The sequence below is a fragment of the Scomber japonicus genome, chromosome 8, assembly GCF_027409825.1.
Source record: "Scomber japonicus isolate fScoJap1 chromosome 8, fScoJap1.pri, whole genome shotgun sequence".
NCBI lineage: Eukaryota > Metazoa > Chordata > Actinopteri > Scombriformes > Scombridae > Scomber > Scomber japonicus.
This window is the reverse complement of record NC_070585.1, coordinates 19961433-19980789: the sequence shown is the minus strand read 5'-3', so window position 1 is coordinate 19980789 and position 19357 is coordinate 19961433. Positions and strand designations below refer to the sequence as shown.

The 19357-nt window shown below is 38.2% G+C and overlaps 2 protein-coding genes across 2 annotated transcripts in view; both read left to right on the top strand.

Moving 5' to 3' along the window:
- The first annotated feature begins 757 nt into the window (after positions 1–757).
- Positions 758–9154, top strand: gdpd2 (glycerophosphodiester phosphodiesterase domain containing 2). Its single transcript, XM_053323644.1, has 13 exons — positions 758–844; positions 1629–1732; positions 1876–1969; positions 2225–2284; positions 2386–2484; positions 2587–2680; positions 3688–3833; positions 4794–4876; positions 6927–7086; positions 7222–7428; positions 7516–7664; positions 8787–8934; positions 9068–9154. The coding sequence occupies exons 1-13, from the start codon at positions 758–760 to the stop codon at positions 9152–9154; spliced, it is 1518 nt and encodes a 505-aa protein (XP_053179619.1).
- Positions 9155–12405: 3251 nt separating this feature from the next.
- dlg3 (discs, large homolog 3 (Drosophila)) overlaps positions 12406–19357 on the top strand; it is a 79258-nt gene continuing 72306 nt past the window's right edge. The window contains exons 1-2 of the mRNA XM_053323207.1: positions 12406–12643; positions 13805–13936. Of these exons, the coding sequence (XP_053179182.1) occupies positions 12604–12643; positions 13805–13936 (172 nt within the window). The 5' untranslated portion in view covers positions 12406–12603. The remainder of the gene's footprint in view (positions 12644–13804; positions 13937–19357) is intronic.

The window sequence follows — 19357 nt, the reverse complement described above, 5'->3', positions numbered from 1 at the left end:
TCAAATCAAGTCAGACAAGAAAACAGTGGGTCATGTAACTTTATCCACAATGACAACCTTTATTGCTCAACATGTCTGTTTGAGGTGAGACAAATTAACTTTTTAATTTCCCATGCGTAATGGACAGAAACCTGGTGTAATAGTAAAATGATATGTCCCAACCTGTTAACTAAATTCCTAATGTATCCCATTCCCAGGCTACTGTGTGCGTTCTCATGGAAAACCAGTTTCTACTCCAGTCGTCATCCATGTCAAGAGAGCTAGTCCACTCAGCTAGTCTGTAAACAGTTTGTTCTTTACTCTCAATTTATTCCCTCTGCCCACTCTCTGTGCATGGATGTGCCTGTCACCGCATCTGTTTGTGTAGAAAAGGCTCAAAGAGTGTGACTTCACTCTCAGGCCAGTCTGTGCACTACTCTGAATACCCCATGGTGCTGACCATTGTAAGTGCTGCGACTGGTTTATACCCCCTTTGCACACAGGCTCTATTGATGGTGTTATTGAGCAGGGATTGCCTTAATACCCAAAGAAACTCTTTTTTCCCCCTCCCTCATTTGCTTTCTATCACAGTCATCTTTTTTTTTCTCCTGCACTGCATAGGGTGAGAGCAGTGAATGAGGTCAAGCATCTCTTCAATATCCAGAGAAAACGTTATCTGGACTTGCTCCTCTATCCTCCTTCTGGCTGCGTGTATCAGATGTCCAGACGCACAAAACAGGATCTGCATTTCCTAAACTGTGAATGAGAAGAAGAGGGGATGTCGCAAGGCGATAGTTGCTGTGTTGTTTGCAGCAGGGTTTTGTATAGCTGCCACTTGAACCAGTCAAGTAAAAATAAGAGAAAAGTAAGTAGGTTTTGGAGGCATATTTTCACATATGTCAAAAACTGAATATGTGTGTATATAAACAGAAATCTATGTGTATGATAATTAGTACACTCAGATAAATTGTAGTTCTAAAAGTTCAATTCTCTTCAGCACTCCTCTACTGCACTTTAGTTGTAGTGTGTGCTAATCTGTTTAAAATCACTCTTTACATTTCAGTTTTCCTTGTACTTCCACTGCAGCATAACCTTTACAAATCCGTGTAATCAGGGATTAACATTCCACCGGACCGAATTCAGTAATATAAAATATTGCCTGTGACCTATACAAACCCCCTTCTTTAAATGATATTTGCTTTGTTCAGGGAAAGCAGTTTGAAGGGAATCATTCATAGCAAAAGAAAACATTAAGTGATGATTGAAAAGAAGAACATTCATTTGTGTTACAAGAATAATAAGTAAACATACAGGCCCTAACAGGCTTGTTATGGACTTATCTGGAACAGGATTATGAAAGGAGGAATGAGGATGGTGGCTGCTTTTAATTTGGAGACGAGATTGCGATGGACAGTGGAGGTGTGTTGATGATGGTGAAAGACAAGGGAGGGGCTGTTTGTGTTGGGTTTTCAAAACATAGTGCACAGAGCGAAACAGGGTATGAAAAAATGTTGGAATCATACACAGTGCACGCACACACACACACACACTCACAAAGCACACATAAGATCTTTATCTCTATTTTACTCATAAAAGCGTTAATGCATCAGAGCTTGAAAACAAATCATGTTCCACCTGTTCTTTTCCAGTATGCATGCTGCTGGTTCTCAGCTGTCACTCTGGTCTCCCTGCTTTCCCTATGCTGGATGTACATTTGTCTGGTTACCTATAATGACCGAGAGGATGTTAACTGGTGAGTTAACACACACACACACACACACACACACACACACACATAGCCCACATTGAGGCTAGCACAAAAGCCCAGAATCCTCTCTTTTTTTAGTGACCTTTGTTCTGCTAACCCTGTGTTGCCCTCTATTGTTCTTTTATCAGGGAAGGCTTTGCAAAACTGAAACGCTGGGTGAACTGGTTCATGGTAGTGATCATTGTGTCTGCAGTGTTAACCAGCTACTGTGTTCTGCTGCTGGTGAGAATATAATAATTTGCAATTCAGCAGTAATGATGGAGTAACTGCAAATTGTCATACCTCACTCTCAGGGCGCTAGTCAATTATGGGCATGGTAATGGATGTTTAGAATTTCAACTAAACAAAAATCATAAAATTGCCATTGTTTAGCCCAGTATCATGTAGTATTACTCTTAGGTTGTTTCTTTTTTCTAGTCTGAAATTATAGTTTGCAGTTTCATGTTCTCTAATTTACTATAACACTGTTCATTACAGGTCTTTGCACTGTTTCAAGTTGCTTTGAGGGAACCACTCAACCTACATTGCCTGCATAAGGTATTTTGAATATTTAACTGCTCAACCTTTACCTCAAAAACTCATTATCATATTGAGGTTGAATTTGTGTAATGTGTAATTTTTGCTTTTTCTGTCCACAGATCTTTTTGTTTTTCAGTGTGCTATTCATCTCCTTTGGGGTCGTGGGAATCAGTTTGAAGTGGCGACAAGAATGGCCGACTGTTCCTCTCTCTCTGCAGGTACAGTGAAGATAAAGCACTTAATTGTGTGGGAATGATAATCATCTGTTTTTGTTCATTGCTTTGATTGTGTTTTTGATGTTCATGTGGTCCTTTTGGCAGTCCACAGCGCCTTTCTTGCAGTTTGGAGCCGTTGGAGCTTTGACCCTGCTGAGCTCGTTTGTCTTCCAAGGCTTCCACATGGCCAAGGACAAATGTATGTTTATAACATCATTTAAAAAGTCAAGTCAAAGTCATACGTCATAACAAAAGTTATCTCAAGGTACTTTTCACATAGAGCAGCTCTAGACTCAAATTTACAGAGACCCAACATTTTCCAATGAGCCAATACTTGGCGCCAGCAGCAAGGAAAATCTCCCCTTGAAAAGCACAAACTGTAATGAGTCACAAGGAAGTACAACAGTTTACAGTAACTACTTTTTTCCAGACAGAAACCTCATCACTGGCTTGCTTAAACATTTCATTGCATTTTCAAAGAGTAAGTTTTGAAAATGAGGAAATCGTTTCTACAAGATAAGATAAAGATTGATTATCTTGATCTATTGCTATAAGTTGACATGCAGAGTGAATACAAATAAAGACTTAAAGGCAGAGATATGAAATGAGAAAAAAAAACATCTTAATGATGCTCATTGGCTCTTACAATTTACAGTTAATTAAGAAATTAGAGACATATTCACCCATCCCACCAATATTCTTGAGTCTTGTGTTGAGTCTTGAGTTATTTTTTACAAGTTATTGTAATGATCCAGTATGCTGTTGAAGACTTGTTCTCAAACCCTCTAAATTATACCATACTTGAGTTTGCGTGCTCTGTAGAAATGTTAAGTGGATTGCAGGAATGAACAATGCACCGATCAAGTCATCTTAACCCCGTATACTTTTAATTTGTTTTAAACACAAGAACATTGTGTAAGCTGTTTGTATTAGAATGAATGGTTTCTGCTGGAATTACAACATGTCATTTGAATGATACATGAACAATGCTTGTGAAAAATTCATGTGTCAATTCTTATAAGTGACAAAGGCATACAAAAAAGGATATGACTGTCTGAAAAGTACTTCTGATGTTTATGATACTCCCACAGTACAAATAATTTTCATTATTAACTCACTTTCCTAAAAGAATGACTGTACTAGTCCTGTGGTCGGACTCACAGCAATGTAAATAACCAGAGGCAATTTGTTCTTTGTTTCCACCAGGCTCGAAGTTCCTGATTGCGACTGTCTTTGTAGTGGTGTCAGCAGCCATCTTCCTAAGTCCGTTGCTTATTGACTCACCTTGTCTGATAGAACGGCAGGAATTACCTGAAAAACCAAAGCTCATTGGCCACAGAGGTGCACCAATGGTGAGAATCCTGTTTACTTTGTCAAAACCCTAAACACACAAACCGTCTATGTTTCATGTTGTCATTTGTACACTTTTGGATAAAGCTGTAACAGTTGAGGCATAGCAATTTTAGTTAAGGATTGTTGGGGGGGCAGCTGTGGCTCATGAGGTAGAGCGGTCATTCTCCAATTTGAAGATTGGCAGTTTGATTCCCAGCTCCTCCAGTCCACATGTCAATGTGTCCTTGCGCAAGACACTTAAATTGCTCCCATTGCTGCGCCAACGGTGTATGAATGAGAATGAATGGTTAAATTCCTCCTGATGAGCAGGTTGAATGAGAATGAATGGTTAAATTCCTCCTGATGAGCAGGTTGAATGAGAATGAATGGTTAAATTCCCCCTGATGAGCAGGTTGAATGAGAATGAATGGTTAAATTCCCCCTGATGAGCAGGTTGGCACCCTGCGTGGTAGCTCCTGCCATTCGTGTATGAATGGGTGAATGACATGTAATGTAAAGCTTTGTGTGGTCACAAAGACTGGAAAGGCACTATATTAGTACAGTCCATTTACCATTTGTTAATTTAGGCAGGTAGTCTAATTGTTATTTAACTTTTAAGTGACCCAAGAAGAAAATGTGTCTACAATCCATGCAAATATCATCATTTTGTGCAATTCAAAGTGAATTATGCAATGTATTCTGTCATATTCAGTATACTGATGTAATATATCACATGGCTTGGCACTTTCATGTTTACACATTATAGCTCTATGTCTGGCTCAGGTGTGAACATGTCCAGTCATGTGAGGGCCCCATATGCCATGTTGCTCTTACATCTTGTTAGTCTGTTTTGCTCTTGGGTCGCCAATAGGCTCAATTTAACACTCTGTATGGGGTTGTGCGTGTTCACACAGCTTTGGGGTAGTTTATGAGTTTAAGCACATGAGTGTGCCTCACCCATCTGTCCTCTCTGTGTTCAGCTGGCTCCAGAGAACACCATGATGTCGTTCAATAGGAGCATAGCGTGCGGCGTGACAGCCTTTGAGACAGACGTTCAACTCAGGTACATTGAAAATGGGTTCCTATTTAGTATAGTACATATTTATTTAGTATTTTTAGTGTGAGTTGTAAGAGCAAAGCCTATTTATATTTTTTAAATAATTATGTTTTTTATGCTTGTGTGTATCTACCCACCTAGCCCTACCTGTTGTACTGTATGTATGTCAACACTTTTTAGTGTTTGTAGTCCTTATATTGGACTATCACAGGGACTGCAGATGGAAACTAGCCAATGGCTATATTCTGGTGCAATGCATTTTTTCTCTTTGAGATTAATGTCAATTGTACATGGTCCCTGACAAATAAACAAACAAATTAATTAATAAAGGGGAAATAATTATCTACTGTTTCATAGCAAATAATTACTACTATGCGCTTGTTGATCGCTACACAAATGTTTACAATCAATACACCATCTTGTTATCAATGTTCTTGCAGTTTCTTCTTGCTGCCCACTAAGGTCAACTAAACTACACTGTTGAGCATAAAGTTGGAATAAAATATTTTTTACTTCTTTTCATGAAATGATTGTGACAATGTGATTTATTCTTGATAGATGAAGTGTATATATTCTCAAAATTGTATTGATCAATCTCATTGCACCTGGTCAAAGGTGATTAATGATGTGTATAAATAGAAAATAAAAAGAGGAATGTGTCTGAAAACTAAATTATTCCAACTTTATGGGCAACAGTGTACTTAAAGGTATCCTGTGGAGCTTGTTTTTTTTGTTTTTTTACCACTGGTAGTGCTATGAGAGGGGGTCCCCATTTTGTTAGATTTTTCTGCACACACACACACAAGGCCAAAAGATAGCAGATACAGAATCCTGCCAATGGTTTTATGCTGGTGAACTGATCAACAGTTGGTGGCAGTAATGTCAAATAATCCAGCAATGCTCAATCAAAGGCAGTAAAGAAGAAGACTGTTGGCAAATAGTTATGAAGGATTACATGACTATGTTATGAAGGATTACATTTTTTCCCCAAAAATCAATCTGCAAATGTTTTATGAGTAAATTCTGCATGATTTTTAGGCCTGGAAGATACATACATTGTATTTTAGCGAGAAACAATGAATGTTAACGTAACTTGTTTGTTTACAAAAAATATTATTAATATTATTGTCAACAAATATCATGTGCAGAGCCAAACCGATAATGAACTCTTCCTTACAAGTACCTTGTGTTTATCCAAAGCCTCACATAACTTATTCTGTTGTAGTTTATCAAAATAACAAGATGAGACTCTCAAAACAGACATGATTCTTCCGTGACTAAAGAAAACACATAGACATTAGCAAAGCAAACATTAGCTCATGGCAATGAAGGCTAGTCAACTAGGCTGCTGACAAAAAGAGCTAAAGCTAACTCCTGTACTCATCACTCCTCAAACAAAACAGTCAAATTAAATATACAATCTTCTTTTAACTTAATATTTCCCACAATGGCTCCAAAGAGTAATAGCAGCAACTGCATGTTTAGTCTCAGGTGGGAAGTTCTTTGTTTGGTAACTGCCACCATGCAATAGAAGTAGTTTGGTTTACTTTGCTTCTCTAGCTTGTTGTGCTATATATCACAGCCTCTTGACCTTGCACTGGTGTTATTTGAGAAATTTACTGTGTAGCATAAAGTCAAGAGGTGATATGTAGCACAACAAGCTAGTGAAACTCAGTAAATGTTTGAAGGTTGTTCAAAACAAACTACCATGGCTGTACTCTTTGTGGTGAAGAAACTGTCAAGTCAAATCAATTTTATTTGCACAGCACTTTTCAAACAGTTCATACAGGCTGTTCAAGGTGCTTAACATCAGCAAAAGAAGCAATCAACAGGATAAAAATTGTTTAAATAGACAGAAATACAACAACTAAAATGAAAACCAAATGAAGCACACACACAAACACACACATACACACTAGAAATATTAATAATAATAATAATAATAATAATTGAAAAGGAAATAAAAAAGACAACTATATTGAAAAACTGTTGTTTATTTATTGTTTATTTCTATATTTATTTTGATGATCTTTATTGTTTTCTGTTTTTAACCTAGTAAAGACAGAATTCCCTTCTTGATGCATGACCATTCCTCTGGGTTCTTGAGGAGAACGACAAACGTTAAAGACAAGTTCCCTGACAGTGACTTCAACTACAGCTCCAACCTGACCTGGGAGAAATTACAGAGTCTGAATGCAGGTGAATGGTTCCTAAAGGTGAGACTTTGATTTAAATGTTTTATCTGTTGTCACACAGAATTATTGTGTATTATCTGACTTTTTTCACATCATGTGTTGTTATTGACGACAAAATCACATCTGATATGAATTATCTCCTCATCTGATATCCAGACAGATCCTTTCCGTTCAGTGTCCCAGCTCTCTAAAGAGGAAAGAGAAACAGCGGGGAATCAGACAATACCTTCCTTACTTCAGCTCCTCAACCTTGCCAAGCAGACCAATATCTCAGTGATATTTGATCTACGTGGTACCAACCCAGAAAATGACACAGTGGACACAGTCAGTACCATCTTGGAGTCTGGCATCGACCCAAGCCTGGTAGGTCTAATGTCAATTCCTCCAGTGGAAATTGATTGACATATTTCATACTTTTGTTTGTTAAGGGCTTGATTTTCCTTTCAATAGGTCCTCTGGCTTCCTCCAAAACAAAGACAATATGTAAATATGACTGCTCCAGGATTCATCCAGATCTATGACAATGAAAGTGATATGGGTAATGAAGGAGGGAAGCACCTGAATGTGAAATACAGCAAATTCTCTACACAGAAAATCAGGTAAACAAGAAGAAACAAAGTACATCCATATTATATAGCATGAGGTGGTGCCGGAGGGCATACACAGTAATGTGTTAATTAGAAGTGTGTCTGTAGCATGCTGAGACACAGAGCTGGTTCTGAATATAAAGACGAAGCATCGGCCTCCAGGGGATCACATTCAAATAATGTTCCAACCCAGGAGTGTTTTTTTAAACCAGTTTTGAAACATACTAAAGAATGAAATGCAGTGTAGAAACATGTTTGATAAAATATGAAGGCCCTGAGGTGCATAACACAACAGCTTTGGAGAAACACATCAGCATCATTTCACAAAACACAGCAACAAAACAGAAAACACAACATTTCAAGATACTATGTTTGGTGAAATGTGTTTTGCACCTCAAGGCCATCATAATAAAGTGCTGAAGCAGACACACCGCACATGCACTACTGTCTTTGGTCATGACACAACTCATATTTTCCTCATCAAATGTTTAATACCTGTTAGCACTTGTTAATCTTTAATTACACCCTTTGAATACTTGCAATTTTTGTGTTGAACTCATGTGCAATATGATAAACGTGTGTGTGTGTGTGTGTGTGTGTGTGTGTGTCTATTTATCCATACCTACCCATGTGTGTATACAGCCAAAAAGTTAAATATTTTTATTGTGTCATGGACATAGACAATTATATTACACTGCAAACAAATAACACCTGTCTTCTGTACCATGCATTTCTATTGCTAATGATAATGGTCCAGGTCTTAAACTTTTGGATAAAGTCTGCTTCACATAACACTCCACTCTGTAGATGTGGTTCATCAGACTACACAGTATGTTTTCTTGATTTAGGTTTTTTACCAAACATCAGCAGATCATCTTTCTTTATACAGCAGGAACAGTTTCCATTGGGGATCATGAATTTTACACTGTAATCTGTTTTGTAAAATAGAAAGGGAACCAATCATACAATATAACAACACACACATACTGTAGATATGAACATACACATTATGCACATGCAGAAACACATTTGCATGCACTACTTACTGTCCTGTTTTCCACTGATTCCTGTCTTCCAATATTTAAAACTACAACATTCATTTCCTTCATGTTCTGTTTCAAATGTATCTGACAGGGACCTTCGGGAAAAAAACATCACAGTGAACCTGTGGGTGGTTAATGAACGTTGGCTGTTCTCTCTGCTGTGGTGTGCAGGCGCCAGCTCCGTTACCACCAACTCCTGCCACCTCCTGCAAAATATGACCCAGCCTGACTGGATTATGGTGAGCAACAAGTTTGCTGCACATAGTAATTCCATCAGTTAAAGCATACAGTACATTCGAAGGTGAAGTTGGAGGTGTTTTTTCAGATGCATGTGACACACATTGACCCTAACGGCATGTTTGTTTCTTTCAGGCACGTCAGATATACCAAATAATATGGATTACAGTGGACATTTTATCTGTTCTGATGATGTTCGCACTCTACATATTTCAGTGGTAAACAGGAATGATGTTTCTTATACATATTTGTGTCTGTTGTATTGAAAATGTGTGTGGAAGTGAATATAGACTGACTCATCTACCTCACTGTTTCTGCCAGGAAAACACACTGTTTCTGTCACAGAAAAGGTAAGTCAGGGCTGCAACTGAATAATTGCTGCCACTAATGATCAGTAGATAATTTTCTTAATCAATCGATTCATTGTTAAGTCTGTGAAGTGGCATAAAATAGTGAGAAAATTCAATCCAAACACAAAGATTTTCAGTCAACTATAAATATAGAAAAAAAGAAAGGAGCAAGACCTCAGGTTTGAAAAGTTGGAGATCCAGGGAATGTTTGTCCTCTTTGCCTGAAAAATGACTTCAGTGATTAATCGGTTGAAATAGCTACAGATTAATTTTCTATTGATCTACTGACCAATTAACCAACTAATTGTCTCAGGTCTAGTTAACATATTAATCTTTAATCATACCTAATCATACCATTTTTAACATGTGGGTGTTGTGCACGGTATTCCAGATAACTGTACATATGGTGAATAAAGTGGGTTTGTATATGTCTTCATTTGTATGTGGGCTTTTAACAGGGAAATGGGTGAAGTAATGAGAGAAAGTGGTGAATAGCTTATAACTGAATGATGTCACTACAATGATAAAATGATTGCTGACAACAACAAAAAAACATGAATATGATTGTTGCAATCAAAGTAAATATTTTTAGTAAAACTGAAATTGAATGTGTCAAAATGGATTCCTTCATTTATTTTCATACCTTTAACAGGATCAGGGAAACAGGGAAACCAGAATACTTCAGCCTGGAGTGAGAAAGAACTGTCACCCTTCTTACCCACTGTATAGTTTAGCGGACTCGAGCAGCAGATGTTTTCTGCCCCAGAGCAGTTTGGACCTGAATCAGGAGGAAAGGACGTTGACGTTGGACTATAAACTGTATTTTGAAGCCATGAAAATTAGACTTTTTTTACAGAGATTATAAAATGTGAATCAAATATCAGCATTGTGCCACTGGATGGCAGTTTTAGTTGTTTGGTGTTGTTGTTGTTGGTGTTTTTTTTACCAGGTTTACCTCTTCTTAACAGGTTCATTCATGTTTGGTTATTCTTCTTTTACTATTAAAAATATTCCGCTTTTGTCTGATTGTATAGCTGTGGGCACTGGATTTACTCTTTGCACTTTATGTCATTGTGTTGTTGATATTTTGATTCATTTCAGACCGTTTTTCATGGTGTCATTAATGCAGGAAAGATGTATAAGTAACTAGAGCCAAAAACATTAAAACTATTATCTATACTCTGATGTGTCTGTGTATTTGATCCTCAACTGTTGCATGAGTTATACTTTTGGAATAGTGTGTCTTGTGATATTGTATCAGTGCCCTGTAGAAATGAAATGTTTAGATTTTTTTTTTGGTTACAAAAAAACAAACATTAATAGTGCACCCCATTCAAACAAGAGCTACATCTACAGTAATCCCATTACAAACAGAGTCGACTATACTAATCATTAGGTGTAACGTATTGGATGTGTAGTTTGTTGTCCATAACACCGTCAGAAAGGCATCTGATTGGTCCCAGATTAATTCTGCAGCATCGCAATGACACCAAACAACCAGCCAGAGTCACAAAGATTGATCTTCATCAACAAGAGGAACAATGAGTCCTGCAGCAGATGGTTTGGCTTCCACAGAGCCCTGATCTCAACATCGGGAAGTTGGTCAGGATTAAAAGGACACAAGCAGCTGTGATGCCTAAATCCACAGAACTGTAGCAACCTCTGTAAGATACAAGAACAAACTGCATGACAACCAAATATTGATTGATTTATGTTTCTGCTGTTCATTGATCTTTGTATGAGGTGAATTGATGAATACAAAACTGCACGTTAGAAAGGTGTTGCTTACCGTCTCTTTGTGTAAAAACTCAGTATTTTTTCATAGGTATTTTATGCATTGCATCCGGCTACAGGATTAATATGCTCTTTTTGTGTTCATGCATCAGTTGGATTAAATCAATATTGTGATATGCAATAATGTAACACCGACAGAGCCCATTCTGTGTGCTTATTGAATACTTTTACTCATGCACATTTTGCTGTTAATACTTCCATATGTCTAAAGTCAAATTCTGAAGGAAGGACTTGTAATAGAATATTTTTACTCAATGATCTAAATACTTTTTTTCATGGGAAGGCCAGTCAGCGGAGGAGTAGAAATATTAATATTATATCTTGTTTATTTAACTATAACTCTGTTTAGGGTTGCAGCTGTAGGCAGATGTAATTTCCCCATTAGGAAGTGATGCTAACAGTGTCAGTTTATTATAAGAGTAATTTGGCTGAAAATGACTCATACCTGAATACATGCTCTGTGTTGCACTTTGAGACTAGCGACTACTTTGTTATCCACATACAGTGGCCTGCTCCATCCAGGGTAAACTGAAAGTACTGTTGTTGTCGTTGCCTTAGAAGAAATGTCATCAACACACTATTTATGTCTAACTGCCACTTATTTATGTGTGCCAAAAAATAAATCTGTTATGGCCTAATAGGTTAAAATTGTGGAATTCTCACAATTTCGCACAAATTTAATTTCTGGTAGTTTTATTAGATGTAATTTCAGCACCATACACTGTAGCATGATGTAACTATGGGGACAGCACAGAAGTAACTTAATGGTTGAGATTTAAACCGGCTGTGTGTTTATTTTGTTATCTATACATGAAGAAGAATTGTTATCTATACATGAAGAATCGTGTAGATATTTTGATGCAAATTATGAGTCAAAACTTTTGTTAAAGGGCCAAATATATTTTCTGCAGGGCCGGATTTGGCCTACTGGCCGCTGTTTGCATACCACTGGAGTAGAGGATTAAACTGATTTGGTCCAGCAACACCTTAACGCACCACTAGATGTCACCCACTACAACCACTTGGAAAAGAGGCAACCTGAATCTGATCAGAGGAAAATTTAACTATGAATACCAAACAGATCATAAACTGAGTGATTGATCACTGGTGATGATGTCATCTAACAGGTTATCTAAGCATTGTGCAGCGGGCTTACTGTAAGCGTGTCGGTATTACAGTGTCTCAATAAAGCTGGGCAGGTTTCCATGAAGGCGAGGCATGTGAGAGGGGAGGGGGAACACATGTCACGCTCTGGAGACGTATTTTGGCCAAACTTCTGGAAAATTGACATGCAGTAAACAATCTGCTCTTGTCACATCTGCACCTCTGTCTGTCTGTGGGTGTCACTGCTGACTGCTGGGTTCAGACAGACGGGGAGTGTCCAGCGACTGGTTGTAAAAACTCAAGATCTGCACTTTCTTTTTGAAAAAGAAACGACCGATTTTTGTGGTGTCATTATCCGGGACTATTACTGCAACTTTAACTGTTTTTTTTCATCTAAAATCATCCCCAAAAACTTTCATTTACATGACTTTTCAAGTCGGCCAAAACATGGTGCATAAATATGGTGAGTACCGTTAACATTTCGTCTTCATCCTGCTCACGTGTCAGAAACTTTTGTTGTTAAACTTTTTTTTTTTAGGTTAATGGCTACTCCATCAAACTGTTTACATAGCTTTTCACTTTCCCACTAACTAATCCATCGAGGCAACAGGAAATTATTTTCTTCCTCAGGGAATGAAAAAAAAGGTAAACTAAAAGTCTGTGGGACTTCCGGGCAGCAGCTGAAGTGTTTTCAGGTTTTTCTAAATGTTGAGAGGATCAGGTAGGAAACTGTGAAGCAGCAGATTTACCTCCGTGATGTGCATCATCATCATCATCATCATCATCTCTGCTGTGTTCCTCACCACCCACAGGGTTCAACAACCGGCTGTACAGTCGTGCTGCAAGAGTACAACACCTTTAATGTGCTCTGCAGGAGAGTTTACCAGACAGACGAGTGCTGCATTTTGCCTATAAGACAAATCTAAAGCATTATTAGACTTTGTTTTATCCTTAAACCCATCATACCAACATATTTAACATACAAGGACTACTGATTGGGGTCAAAGGGGACCCCAAGAATAAACTACTCAAACAACCATTATAGCTAACGTTGAACTTATTTCTTTACAAAATATTATTGGTTAATGTTTCACAAAGCCTTCAAAATGACTGACAGAGTGACTGTACTGCCCCTTGATATAACAAAAGGTATACCTCTGGGGTCGGTGGGTACCCCAGTCAGTATTAATACCTATTTAACATTGTGTACATGATGAGTGAAGCTGTAACATTACATTTTAATGTAAAAATGGCAGAAATTTACCAATGTAATCTTGTCACATGTGATTTTCTTAATCCTATATGACAGTAAACTGAATTTCTGTGGGGTTTTGGACAGTTGGTTGGACAAAATAAAATATTTAAGGCTTTTCACAAGGGCTTTAGAACTTGTAATGTGCCTTTTTCACCATTCAAACTATTAATCATGAAAATATTTTTTAGATAGTCACTAATAGAAATGATGACTAGTTAAAGCCCAAACAGATTTGTACTATTTTGTCATATTATCATATTCTGTCCCCTGCTTAAGTGTCTTTTAAGCGCAATATAATAAATGCTAATGTTAATTCTATAGTTTTAAAGAATATTATTAACCCAGGACTGTGTTTATGTTGTGAGGCAGACACAGAGAGGGCAGTGGATCTGCTCAGACAGTACCAGGCCAACCTGACCAGCCCAGACGAACAGGCCCTGAAGACCAGCGTGGGCAAAGTGTCCACCATCCTGGGAAGCCAGCTGTTCCAAGCCCTTCTTGGTAAGAAAAACATTGTAAACTGCCTGTTTTAGAAAAAAGAGTCTTTCATAATTCTGCTATAACTTTCATCACATCAGGGTTTTTCCCAGAGTGGACTTTTAAAATAACTTTTAATGCACACGTGCCCTCTTTGAGTTTTTTTCACTCATACAATATCATTCTTTAGTTTGGTATACACACTCTGATTTGTACTTTCTTGTGATTGACTACAGGCACACACAGGATGTAGACAGGGTCAGGTTGTATTAATTTGTATGGGAAGTTAACTGAGTCTAAATGTTTCCCAATTAAGGCTTATGAAAGAGGCCTTTCAGTTCGCCTCACAAAGGTTTGCTGTATACCCCTCCTCTGTACTCAGATTGTAATGAAATCCCAATAAAGGCACACAACACCACCTATCTATATAGTGGCTTGTTATTAGCTCAGACTTCTCACATTGTGAAAGTACACTTCTGAAACTGTTACTTCACCACAACCAGAAAGAAGTTAGTCATCTACTTAACTGGCTGATGACTAAACAGATATTACCAATCCTGAATGAAGTGTAGATAGTTTCACTGTTATTATGTGTAAGCGGTTACACCTTCATGACAAGTTTAGGTGTTTGGGAAAAGAGTTCAGGGAAGTGTGTGTGAACCTTAACCTCAGTCAATTTTAAAACAAATAAAGCACATTACTTCAGTTTAACTAATTGTGAGTCTGAGTAGTTGTTCTAATTACCAAAGCCATGTTATGGTTAATCATTATGATGATGCTGCTACTGCTATTTGGACAGAGAATACATCTCAAAAATATAAATTCATTGCTTATACAAAAGTTTGTTGTGCAAGATTAATGTAAGTTGCATGCACAGGATTTGTCAATGTGTTTTTTTTGTCTACCAGAATGATGTCATAGATCTACTCCGCAAGAGGTAGTAGGAAGCAATTTTATGTATGAGTCCATATTTCAACACCTAATATGGTGCAACAGGTCTTCTTTTGCAGAAGTGAGAAGTGTCAATAGAAATGAAAGAAGTGATACATCATTTGTGGCTTTATCGTCAACATGTAAACCTTAAATATATCACGAGACAACATGGTATTTGTTTGTAAGTGGTCATCAATTACTGATAATTCAATTACAGGAACTGGAGAAAAAAATCCATTACAGGGAGTAAATAATGGAAGCCAGACATAAACTCTTGTTAGCAGCCTTACATGTGTTCTCAATCATAGGGAATCATTGATGAGTAAAAGTTACATGGACCTACTTACCTTAATCTGGTTCACCGATTGTCAGTTGCCAATTTTGCGTTGAACCTACTAAAATACTTGTATGTTACTAGCTCAGTTGTTGTGACAAACCATCAGAAATATCACCTGACTGCAGTTTTCCTCAACCAAACAGACAGCCTCAGTGTCTTTTAGCTCACTGATTTAGTTTTATTGTCCACAACTTTGCTGTTTTGACTCACTCTCATCAGCATAGTTTAAAGTTAGCGATTAGCTGGTGAACATAGTGGAGCATTTAGCAGATGAATAGAGAGCTCAATATGTTATGTGGTAGAAATCCACCAAAAATGAAATACTAATGCTGCTCTGTGTCCGCTGGATGTGTAAATAAGCAAATGTTTTTAAAAGTATTCAAAAGTATTTGTACATATATATACATATATATTGTTGTGTTTACTAGTGATGCTTGTTGTGTTTACTAGTGATGCGCTCTCTCAGGGTTTTTTCCAACTCGCAGGTCCTGCATTTATGAAATAATTTGACCCACTCCATCCCGCTCTCACAACTGCATCTATTTTCACAACCCGCCCCGCCGCTATTAAATACATTTCTTCTTCCATCTTCACCGCTTCTTTTGATTCTGGTTTGTTGTGGCTGCTGCTTGGCGCTTTTGTGATGTCAGGTCGCAGGTGGATTTACCCAACAGTGTTGTTAAGAAGTAGGCTCTATTGGACATATTTAATCCTTAATGACCCGCCCCACCGATAAAGTGAACATTTCTTGACCTGACCCAACCCGAACCACGGGTAACCCGAGAGACCCACGGGTAACCCGCGAGACCCACGGGTTATGGGTCGGCCCGCGCATCACTAGTGTTTGCTTCTTGTTTTTCCCCATGTAGCCAAGAATCAGTTAATCCATACATATTTGTACAGTAAACTTGGGTATCATGGGTCTTGCCCTTAAAATTTCTGTAATTTCATTGGTGACATTGAGGTACAAATGTATATACTGCCTGAACACACCCTTGCCTGTAGACTTTTGATCAGCCCTCTAGCCTTGAGCCCTACAAAGGCTCATATTTTGTAGGTTGTGTCCACTGAAGGACATGGCTTATGAAATATTGTAGCTACTGTGTTGATAAAGGACACTTCAGCAGGACAGATAGTTGTGAGTCTTAAATCTGGACCTTCAGGTTTATCCAAGTTCAAGAACATTAAACAAAAGTTTAAATGTCTACTTGTTTTGTTGTTTACATTGGTGATTGCCTCATATCTAGTGATTACTGATATGTATGATAGGTAGTAATAGGAACAAATGTGTCAAATGAATACAGTATTTTCAGTAAAAATAATAAATTGATGTTGAAGTCCCAAGTTGGAAATTAAAAAAATCAGGGGTGTGAATTAAGAAGAACGTTTCGACAACAATAATGCACGGAGTAAAAAAGATGATAGTTCTGGTACTGCAGTATCATTTGTGATACTTAAAAAAACAAAAACATAATTTTCCTTTGTAAGTCCAACAGTGTTATTGAAGTGCAATGCTAATAGTATATAAAGATGAACATAGCAAGGTGTGATGTCACCAATTAGTTTGTTTTGGAGCCAGTATGAGCAAGGACACTCCAAATAATTATAGATTCTCAGACTGGAGCAATAATTTCCTAAAATGGCAACGGTGTGTTAGTTTTCAGCAATTGAAACCATAACGACAAAAATAAAAAATAAAATGACGTAGTCTTTCAAGAGAGAAGTTTATGCTTTTTGAAAGGGAGTCAATCTGAGCAAGCATCTAGTGGTTGCCTGTGGAATTGCACTTAAAGGTACTTGTTGGCTTGAGTCTCAACCCGTGGTAGTTGTCGCTTGGCTAAAGTATTCTACACTTGAGCACAACACCAATTTGATGCTTCTGAAATCAGAGTTTTTCCAATCACAGATCCTTAAGTGTGTCCAAGGATGTTTTTATACCTCTCAACTCCTGCAAAACTAACTGATATAAAATTGTCCTTGATCAAGGCACAGATAACCTTGTAGCTCCTGTGTTTCCAAGGGACTGTCTCTCTCTGAAGGTAGCAAGGCCACAAAACACACAGTCAAGTCTTGTCCATTTCCCCAGTGTTGGTACTGATTTGCATAATATGTTGAAACAACATTTTTATTAGACATTTGCATTAACTCATGTACCTCTGCAGAATACATAAATGTTTTTAAAGATGTATTGATTTAATAGCTTGATGCTCTTAGAAATTCAAACCTAGTAACTATTGACATCAGATGTAATATACCTTGTAATATATTTAAGTGAAGGAGACTCAGAGAGGATTAGGTTTCCAAATCAGGATTCCAAACATTCCTCACAAAGAATGTTCAATCAGGGCCGAGCCTGAGGCGGACAGGAAAATAAACTGCTTTTGGCTGCCATGCCGAGCCTCTTCCACTACTCTACTGGCTCTCTGGATCATCTGCATGGAGTGTGAGCATAGACGGAGAGGCCTGCGGTCAGTGTGTCTCAGGTGCAGGGCTGATGAGGCTTCGCCCTTCATTCAACATGTGGTTTTCATCATGGCAAGGCAGAAAGGAGTAGCAGCCGCTTCACAGCACTAACAGGAATACAGTGCAGTATAAACATTAGTCATCCCCTTATACTCTCCTGTTGTGTTTGCTTTCACATGCTTGAGGCCGTGTGAACCGGTTCTGTTTGGACCAATATGTTTTGTCACTGTGATAGTTGGCTGAGAAGGAAGTATTCAGATGGAAATTAACAAAACTGAGTTTTCTGATATTAAAAATTAGGGAGATCTGCTAAAATTACAGGCAAGTATTTGGCTTTATGAAATTTTGCTAATTTCGATGAGCTATGGGAAGTAAAGAGGAGGTTACCGTGTGGGAAGGTTTGGTACTGGCCACTTGATTGGATGTCTGCATGGTTGCACAGTCACGAACAAAGGTTGCCTTAACTGTGCATCCACCCTTTTGTTCCAGCATACAAACATGCAGTGGGAGAGGGGGGGGTTGGACGCTGGGAGTTGGGGCACACATGCAGACAAACACACGTTAAATTACAGAGGACCCTAAATTCCTGGGGAATATTTTATTGAGGCAGTGACAAGGGGGTGAATTGTTTGCCCGGCCTTGAAATTGTGACCTAGTTTTCCCTGAATGTGTTATTCTAGTGAGCTGTGGGTTGCTCATCATCATGTTAACAATCAGGAGCACATTCTTTTTTTGTCTGATTCAACCAGGGAGGCAATAGAGATATGACTTCAGTCCAATTGAATAGGCACATTACAAATAGAAGAGGCCTATAACACACACCCTAATCCTGCCTGCAAAGTTTGTGTAGGGCAGGGAGAAGGTGCTGGAAACCCCCTATGACTGTGACAAAAAGGCTCAAAGCTTTGACCAGGCCGTCCTAAAATAGTCCCAACATCAAAAAGAGATCTTGAAATAAGTCTTGTGAAAGACACTTCTGGCTTGGATTATGTATTTTCTTTTATGGGCAGGAATGTATGTGGTCTGTGAGGGTTGGAACAGTTCAGAGATTTTTTTTTTGTGGAAAGCACAGATGTTAAAGAAAAAGAAACAACTTCTATACTTGTGGAACTGTGACTTCAGAACACTGTGAGACCTGAACTGAGCATTTTTTTCTGTTTTGTTACCTCCGCCAGGAATAGATAAATGATGCAAATAGAAGTGTTAGTTGTGTGATGGCAAGCGAGGTGTCCAAAGTGCAGCTGAGGAGCAAATCCTGTAAGACTTAACAGATGCAGTATTTTCAAGACTTATTTAAAGCTTCACTAATTAATATGATAAAGGTTTAAAGGACTACTTGTACGTGGAAGGGGTCACTCAAAGTGACAAACTCACAGTGAATTTTCACCTGACTCTGCAGTTCCCTTCAGTTTTAAGAAGCTTTATAGCATCTTTCAGCTCATTGTTTTGCTTTTCAGACCTGCTTTTACCATACTTTTTGTGTACCTTGTTTCCAGCAGTGCTGTATGCAACCTGCCCAGAACCAAACAGCAGATAGACAAAGTTAGCAACCAGGTAGTGAACATAATGGAGCATGTAGCAGCTGAAAAGACAGATAGTTCCCCTGAATAGTTAGTAGTGGCCAAACTGAGGCTAGAAGGAGAGTGAATAATGGACCTACATTAATCAAGAGGACAGACACACAACTCAAGGCAACACATTTGCAATATCAA